Source organism: Pteronotus mesoamericanus, unplaced genomic scaffold (assembly GCF_021234165.1).
Source record: "Pteronotus mesoamericanus isolate MK-2021 breed Mesoamerican mustached bat unplaced genomic scaffold, CSHL_Meso_final contig_702, whole genome shotgun sequence".
Classification (NCBI taxonomy): Eukaryota; Metazoa; Chordata; class Mammalia; order Chiroptera; family Mormoopidae; genus Pteronotus; species Pteronotus mesoamericanus.
Window position 1 is genome coordinate 2,809,830 of NW_026555239.1, and position 8,960 is coordinate 2,818,789.

General features: G+C 47.1%; 1 protein-coding gene across 1 annotated transcript in view; it reads left to right on the forward strand.

Moving 5' to 3' along the window:
* MEI1 (meiotic double-stranded break formation protein 1) overlaps positions 1-8,226 on the forward strand; it is a 64,809-nt gene extending 56,583 nt beyond the window's left edge. Inside the window, exons 27-31 of the mRNA XM_054582549.1 lie at positions 5,269-5,350; positions 5,822-5,928; positions 6,936-7,067; positions 7,257-7,369; positions 8,181-8,226. Coding sequence (XP_054438524.1) covers positions 5,269-5,350; positions 5,822-5,928; positions 6,936-7,067; positions 7,257-7,369; positions 8,181-8,226 — 480 coding nt within the window. The remainder of the gene's footprint in view (positions 1-5,268; positions 5,351-5,821; positions 5,929-6,935; positions 7,068-7,256; positions 7,370-8,180) is intronic.
* The last annotated feature ends 734 nt before the right edge of the window (positions 8,227-8,960 follow it).

Consider the following 8,960-nt stretch of genomic DNA (forward strand, 5'->3'; position numbering starts at 1 on the left):
TGCTGGCTCTGCGGTGCGAGTCTTGTCCTGTCAGCACATTACATACAGCGTTCACATTATTGTGCAAACACCACCAGCATCCATCTCTAGAACTTGGTACGTGCACTGGCCAGAGTCACACAGATCTGTATCATAGCCCCTGGTTGGCCCCTAACTCTGAAGGGGTTTAGCAAGGTACTTCCACTTATCGAGCTTCATTTTCTCTATCTGCAAAATAAGTCAGGATTAAGCAATTTGGGCCTTTGTTCCCTCAGGAATGGAGCACAGTGCAGGGAAGTTTTTGTTGAAGTGAGGATGGAGACAGTGTCCAGGGTTCCCCGTGGTGGGTCACATTGGGGAAAGAGGAGAGGTCTGTGGCAGTGGAGGGTCCAAAGAAGGACTGTGGTCACTGGTGTGATTAGGGTGGCATGGCAGTAAGAAGGAGCCAGGGGAAGACTTCTCTTTTGCTTAGTTTTAAAAGGGCCACATGACTGTAAATCTCTTGAGTATCTTCCAGAGCGGAAAAGAAGTAAGTTTGTTCTGGGTTTTTCTGGAGCTGGAGACATAGGCCAGTGAGTGGAGCTACAGGAAGACAGGAAGAGGCCCTTACTCATGGCCAGGACTGTCTACCGGTAGAATGGGAGCAATGGAGGGATTGTCTTGTGGCTGGGGGCTTCCAAGCAGAAACCAGGTGTCCCCAGCAGGAACTCCTGCTAGAGGGTGGGAAGGACATTGGTTTAGGTGACTTTAGGGTTTCTTCCAGCACTGGGATTCTGTTTTCGGGGAAGGGAATGCTCATGAAACAGAGGCCCAGGAGTACACTGTGGAAGGACAGAGTCCTTCCAAGTCACTGAGGAGGAGACAGGAAGTAGAATTTAAAATAGCAATGTCAATAAACATTATGTAGTTAACACTTGTCAGTTTCCCAAATCCTCTATATCTATGATCTCATACAAGTTAACCCAATGAGAGAGAAAACTGTAGATCAAAAAGGTCATGTGACTGCCACAGGGCCACAGAGCTTGTGAGGTGACCTGAGATTAGAGGTGGAGGAAGAGAAGAGCAAATGAAGTTCTCAAAGGGCTCATTTCCTGGCAGAGCCGGGCAGTGGTCCATTTTATCAGGGGTACAGCAGCCCTGGGGGATGCAATGAAAAGAACTCCAGGAATTGCGTGTGGTTAGAAGGAAATACAGGTAAACTGTTTGGGGCAGAAGGTGAGACCCCTGGTTGGGCTTAGAGGGTCAGTGAGGAGTGCTTCAGTCCCCTATCCCTCCATCTACCAATCTGAACCATTTGGATGGTAGACAGAATTCAGATGAAGATCAAAACTTCCATTTTATTGGTAAAGCCAAAGGGAGAAAATGGCTATTATATAAGGACACTGGGCTTCCAACAACCTCACCCCAGGGTTAAATGTACTTACTCAGTGTGATAGGCAGAGCTGGACAACCCCAGGACTCTTCCCCCACCTCCTGGTGAGCCTACTCTTTGGCCAAGAGTAAACCAAACCATCCCTCTCTGTAGACAATGGGTTCAAGTGAGTGAGCGCCTGCTGTGGAGGCTGAGCTGAGTGTATTTCTCCTCAAAGAATCATCAATTGGTCTAGTCGTTCCTTTTTCCAGGGGGAGGATTTGGTCACAGACAGAGGTGGGTGTTACCCTGGGAGAGGAAATGTGAGTATGCTCTGAAGTGATAGTAGGTGGTTTGTATCTCTGGCAAAGAGTGGGATTGCAGGGTTTTGGACTTGCTGAGTAGAATGTGCTGAATGAGGGGAGACAGGCTGCTTCCTTCACCCATGGTCCCAGTGCTCAGACCCACCTTTAAGTATGTACGAAACAGGTGTAGACAAGTATCAGGTTTGAAGAGCAACAGTGGCTTAGCCCGCTCAGAGCAGCCACGTGTCTCCATCTGGCCCTGCACCTGGAGGTTCAGAATGAGGCTCTCTTGACTGGTTGGTTTTGCTTTCTATAATTTTCTAACCAGGGTCAGATGGTCTTGGTGTTCTTTCAGGCTGGCTTCTCTGATTCTGGTGCAGCTGCCATGAGGAGACATCCCTGAGGAGTCTTGTGGGAGGGAAAGTGTGTCCTTTGTGCTCAGACTTCTCTTTCTGATTGGGGTGGGAGTGGAATGTGTTATTAGTTTGGAAACCAGGGAGCTAATTAGTTTTATCAGACTTGAGGCTTTGAGTGGAAGGATCACTCCTACAAGAGCAGATGCTGTCGTCAGGTTAAGGGTCTAGGAGAGAGGGAGGTAGGGAGGACAGACAGGGAGAGAGCCTTTACTGACTGCCCACTCTGTACAAGCACTTGAGCTGTTATTTGTTCATCACAACACTGTAAGGTAGAAATTATCATCTCAGTTTTATAGACAAGGAAACAGAATCCTAGAGATACTAAGTAACTTGCCTAAGGTCACACACTTTTAGGTCACAATTCAAACCTAGGTCTTTTGGCTACAAGACCCATGTTCTTTCAGTGTCCCAAGAAGTACATCTTGTGAACAGGAGCCATTGTTGCCTGAGGGGTAACCCCTGGTTTTTCTAATGCCCAGCAGCCCCAGCTCCTCACCAACCACCCAGGGGCCCTTGCTGGTTGTAGGGGGTAATAGGACACACGGTCAGAGAGTGGCACCATGGCCACAGTTCCTCCCCAGGTAGGGAAGCTCAGGCAAGCTGGCCCATGGCTTAGTGGCCTTGAGTGCCCAATGGTTAAGAGAATTTTAGATTGGAGAAGGAGAAAGGGCGCAAAGCTGTTAATCTAAAAAGAAAAGACGGTTCTAAGTGGAAGGCAACAAGCATTTATTTGAAATAAAAAAAGAATAGCTATTCGGAAGCACCAATTCAGGCAGAAACCCAAACAGGATTCCACATAGGAGGCAAAGGCCAGGGGTTATGGGAGGGAAGGAGAACAACTATATCAATAGGAGGAAGGCATTTCTATTGGTGCAGTAAGCTAACACAGAGATGCTAATTCTAAACCATGTTTTAAATTTTCAGTCTGGTAGCCATCAGTCTGCTAGTCATAGTGTCTGCTTTCTTATTATCTTTGCAAACAGTTCTTTGGGACACAATGTTGCCTTGGGCCCAGTTGAAGGTTATTTTGCCCTGTTTTAACATTCTAAAAGTTTGAGGCTTAAGACTTGCAAGGCAGATCCTCTTGGATGGTGGCTTCAACACTGCATTTTAAAGTGGCTCCGTCTATATTATTATTATGTTTGTTTTACAGGGCCTAAGGTTTGGTTCTAGACCTGCCACCTACTAACCAGGTGTCCTCAAGTCAAGTATGTTTTTTTCTCTGGGCCTCATTTTCTTAGCAGTTAAATGAGGTTGGGTGTGTTAGCTCAACCACTCTAAGCTGTTTGCCTTGGAGGCCTTAGGGGTTCTGTGTAGGAGACTCGGGACTTGTGAAAGAGGGGGAATGATTCCCCCTGTTAGGCATTTCACTGAGATACTCATTATTTACTGAGTATTTACTCCAAGTGCTGGTTAAACATTATACCCATTTCTCACCTCATCCTCGCAGCAACCCAGGAAACCTTTTTATTCCCGCTCAGCAAGGTTAAGTAGCCTTGGCCAGGATCACACAGATGGTAAATGACTAAGCAAGGATTGAAATCTGAGTCTACCCCATATCCTTATTGATCAGTCTGCCCCTTCCAAAGAATAGCAAGAGGAGAGCATAGGGTTTTTTTGTTAGTTTGTTTTTACACTTAAAAATTTTTGTTTTATTGAGATATAATTTACACACAATAAAATTCACTGATTTTTAAGTGTAAAATTAGGTGAATTCTAATTCTCATGCTATGGAACATTTCCATTACCCCAAAAAGTGTTCTTGCGCCCCTTTGAAGTCAATCCCCTCTTCCCATTCCTGACCCTCGGCAAACACCAATCTGTTTTCTGTCACTATGGTTTTACTATTTCTAGAATTTCATATCAATGAAACCATACAATATGTGGTCTTGTGTGTCTAGCTTTTTTTCACTTAGGTTAATGCTTCCGAGATTCATTCATACTGTTGTGTGTATCATTATTTCGTTTCTTTTTTATTGGTGAGTATAGTCCATTATATGGCTGTCACAATTTGTTTATCCATTGACCTATTATAGATAGGTATTTGGGACTTCCAAATTTATGGCTATTATGAATTAAGTTGCTCTTAATACTGAAATACAAGTCCTGATATGGATATATATTTTCATTTCTCTTGGGTAAAAACCTAGGAATGGGATTTCAGGGTCAAATGATGTATTAGTTTTCTAGAGCTGTGTAACAAGTTAGTGCAAACTTAATAGCTTAACACAACACCCATTTATTATTTCACAGTTCTCCATGTCAGAAGTCTGGGTGGGCTCAACTAGGTTCCTCAATTAGGGGGTCACAAGGCTGAAAATGAGGTGTTGGTTAGGTTGGGCACTTATCTGGGATATCTGGGAAATAACCCACTTCTTCCTCTGGGGCTTCTTCCAGCTCTTTAAGGTTGCCCACATTCTTTCTCACATGGCCCCTCTTCTTCTCACCAGCAATGCATGCTGAATCCTTCTCACATTTCTAGTCTCTCTGGTTCTTCTGCCACCAGCCAGAGAAAACTGCTTTTAAAGGGCTGGTGTGAGTTGATTGGACCTACCCAAACAATCTGCCTTTTGCCACCTACTATAACATAATCACTGGAGTAACATCTGGGAGCAAAGGTCATGGGACCATCTTAAAATTCTGTCTACCACAGATACTAAGTGTATATTTAACTTTATAAGAAACCATCAAACTGTTTTCCAAAGTGGCTGCACCATTTTACCTTCCCAGCAGAAGTAAATGAGAGTTTCAGTTGCTTGACTTCTGGCCAACATTCGGTATCATCAGTCTTTTTAATTTTAGCTGTTGATGAATGTGTAGTGATACCTCATGGGTGGTTTTAATTTGCATTTCCCTAAAGTCTATGACAGTGAGATCTTTTCACATGCTTATTAGTGCATAAAATTTTGTTTGATGAAAGATTCAGGTGTTTTTAAAAAAAGTTGAAACCCACTGGTTTAGACAAACTATCTGTGAATTTCCTAGATTTCTTAGTGGGCCCAGGGTCCATCTCCTTTTCTGAAACAATACAATCTCTGTAAATAAATCATCAGCATAAGCACTGTGCTCTGTGAGTGGGTGAAAGATGAAACAAACAGTGGCAAATCTGAAGTTACGAAATCCAATTGTTCTGAAAACCAAAATTTTTTTTCTTGGTTAGCACCAAAATCCATTGGTAGCAAAACCTGACATTAACATCTGTTTTGTTTTCTTGTAGAAGGACCCTCTATTGTCCCATGCCTGTGTTGGCTGTCTGGAGGCTTTGCTTGACTACCTGCATGCCAGGAGCCCAGATATGGGTAGAAACCCTCCCCATTCTCTGGTGTTCCCATGAGAGAGACAGGAGGGGGCCAGCCCCTACCACCTCCTGCCTCAGACTGCCATCCCTTTGTTCTGCAAATCACGCTAATTTTGTTCAATTCTTTTAAGAATACTGCATGGTCACTGTTATGCCCAGTAGACAGATGAGGACACTGAGGTTCAGAGAGGTCAAGCAACTTACCCACCATTGTCACAAAGCTCTTAAGTGGCAAAACTCTTCCTGTTGCCTGCCTCCCTCAATAGTGGGATGCATGGACTCCCGGGGCCCGGCAGTAGAGGTTGGTAGAAGCCCAGGGAAGAAAGGGACTTTCTGGGGTCAGCTTGTCCAATACCCTGCCTCTAGCTGAGTAGCCCTTTTTGAGCCAATATGAGAAAGTCCTCCTGCGTAATGTTCCAAGACTTTTGGAAAAACAGCATTAACACCTCATGGTGACTGGTGTTTCCTGTAGCACTGCATGTGGCCACCCAGCCCTGGAATCGGTTTTTGCTGTTTACCCTCCTGGATGCTGGAGAGAATTCTTTCCTCAGACCTGAAATCTTGAGGCTCATGACTCTGGTAAGTGCAGAAAGGATGGTCTTGTAGTCTGAATAATATCATGAGCTGGATGGTGCTGAGGTGGCCAGGGACATCTTCGTTTTAGGTAACCCTAATCCTCAGAGAAGGTAGAGGGGGCTGGGCAGACCTTCACCCTGCCAGAGGCCTGCTCAGAGAATTCCTCTCAATGCCCAAATCTCCTCACCCCAGAAGAGCCAGACATTCTTATTCACTCACTCATAAAACATTGTTGACAAGACCCAGCCCGCCACCTGCCAGTCCTATATTAGGTACCAGAGATACTGAGGAGCCAAATGCTCTGCCTTGGAGGATCTCTCGGTCTAGAGAAGGGGACAGGCAAGGAAACTATAGTTGAAGCGTGATGCTATTAGTGGTAGAGTAGAAGAGACACTAAGTGCTTGGTTTGCAGTAAGTGCCCATTGAATACACAACAAAACATTGAGCCTGTAAATGATAGTGAAGTGGATCAGTGAATAAATCAGTGCTAGTTGTGGGAAGAGAATAAGTGACTCTGAAGAAGAGGGTAAGTACTCTGCCAGTGCTGGGAGGGAGAGGTGAATAAAGATGTAGTCAGCACTCGGTGCCTGTCTTTAGTAAAATGAGAGAACATCACTAGTGAAGGTAACATTTTGGCTGAGGTTTAAAGGCTTAACAGAGAAAGAGGAGGAAATGTAATCCTGGTAGTGAAGCCAGAGCAGAAGGCTGTGAGCACATGGTGGTGTGTTTGGGTAACAACACACATAGTCCATTTTGGCCACAAGTGTGAGGTGCAAGGCTGGGGGTGGGGTACTGAGGTCACCTCTCTCAGGGTCTCATAGTCTGCCTCATTTACCCCACGCTCCCCTGACACAACCCACCCCTGCTCACTAACTCTGAGCTCCTTGAAGGCAGGGTGCTATGGGCTACAGATCTGTGTCCTTAGCCCAGTGCTGAGCACAGCAGGGGCACAGGAAATGTCTGTGAATGGAAATGCTGAATCACTGCATGTTTGGGGCTTCTCGGGCCAGTTTGTGCGGTTCCAGAGCAGCAGTGTTCTTTCTCATGAAGAGGTGGGACTTGTTCTGCAAGGCGCAGCTTTGGCTGACTTCTCTGCCCTCTCAAACACCACACTCCAGGCTCTGCGTCGTTTCCTCCTACAGGTGTGTAGAAGGGGATGTGTGTGTTGTCACTGTGAGGCTAGGCCCTCCGTGCCATCATCTCTGTGGAGGGCGGGAGCTCGGGTCACAACAGCCAGTGGTGGGTCCAGAGCACAGTGGGTAGAGGGTAGAGAGGCCTGTGGGGAGAAGGCTCTGAAAAGGCCTGTCTTCCCTGCCTGTTTCTTTCCTCAGGTCCAGAGCATGGGCCTCCTGGTTGATCAGAGCATGGCCCAGGCAGTGCAGGCCTGCTTAGAGGGCCTTTCTACCAAGGCCTCCTCCGCCCAGCCACCCCTGCAGGACATGCTGTATCTTTTTTTTGCATCTGGGAGCTTTGGCCTGGGCAAGGGCAAAGACTATGGGATAGTGTGGCATCAGACTCCAGGACAGAGAGCTGCACTGTTTACAGCCCTGTCCTCTAGAGCAAGCAGGGATTGGTGTAAATAATTAGTAGTGATAGCAATGACAATGCCTTGTTCTTTTTATTAATAAAGATCCTACCAAGGGCCAGACACATTACATGTACTCTATCTAATCCTCCTAGCAGCTAGGAGTATTAATGTTGTAGCGTAGACCAATGAAGTTAAATGACATGCCCAGGATCACACAGTGGTAGCATCAGGATTTGATCATAGATTTACCTGTTTCCAAAGGCACATCACCAAACTAAGGAAGGAGCTAGTTCTTCCCTAGGAGCTCTGGAGAATGTCGCCCAGCCCAGTTGGCACAGGTGCTTCTGTCAGCCCAAGATGGGGGTGCGCATGACTGGCATGCCCCCAAGAAAGACTGGGGTTGTGGGCAGCGGTCAGAGACCCTCTGAGGGTTGTGGTGCTCCAGAGACACTTTGGTCAGGAGGTGTGTGTGTACGTAGTGTATGGAGGTGCTTCCTTCCCATCCTACTGGCTGCCTTCCTGGCTCTCCTTTCCATTTTCCAGGGAATATCCTCTGTTGTGTACAACTACCTAGCCCGATTGTTCAGGTTCCAATTTTAGAATCCAGCCCACTACTCTTAGGAGGCCACCTCTGTTCATCTGTTTTTATCTTTTTGGGGCCCTGGAAGTGTGGTTCTCCCATGGTCAGCCCTGCCTCTGTTGTTCTCCTCTCATGTTTTGCTGCCAGCTGCCTGGGAGGGGTGGCTGTATCCCTGTCCCACATCAGAGGCTGACCCCTCAACAACTGAAGGCCCAGAAGTAGAGAGGACTGAGCCCTGGAGAAGAAGGGCACACTGGTTTGGAGAAATGGATGACAACTGCAGCCATTCATCTGGAGCCATTTACTCATCAGGAAATAAAATGATACACTCACATGCCTGTGTGAGCTCTCCAAAAACATTTCACTCTCAACTTATCTTTGCCCCTTCCAGCTGTTTCTTCAGCCAGGATGGATGGCCTCCTCAGGGAAAGGGGGGCGGGATTTCTCCTCCTAACACAGAAGGAGCACCAATGCTAGCTGGTTGCCTCTGTTGCCCCAGAAAACACTACTCAGGCCATCCATCCTCAGGGCTGGAAAGGCCACGGGGAGGCCACGTGTCTGGGCTGCTGTTATCCAAGTGCTCTCAGAGGCACTTTACTTGCTGCCTCACCTCCTGTGAAAGTGGAGAGACGTAAAATTTCCAGGCAAGGAAGCTGAGCAGATCACTGAGCCTGCCTAGCTGAGGGGAACTGTACCAGCCCAGCCCTTTCCCTGGCTAAAGTAGGTCGGTCCCCTGTGTTCCTTTCTTTAATGGCCCTCGTTGGAGCTTGTATACCCACGTGCGGGCCGTACTTTCAATGTCTGTGCTCCACGACTGTGACTGTCCGCTGGCGTTCCGCCCACGGGGCATGTAGCTCCTTTCTGAATGACTGCCTGCGAGGGCCCCAGGGCCTGGAACTGACCCTGCCGAAAGTCCCAAAGTGGCCT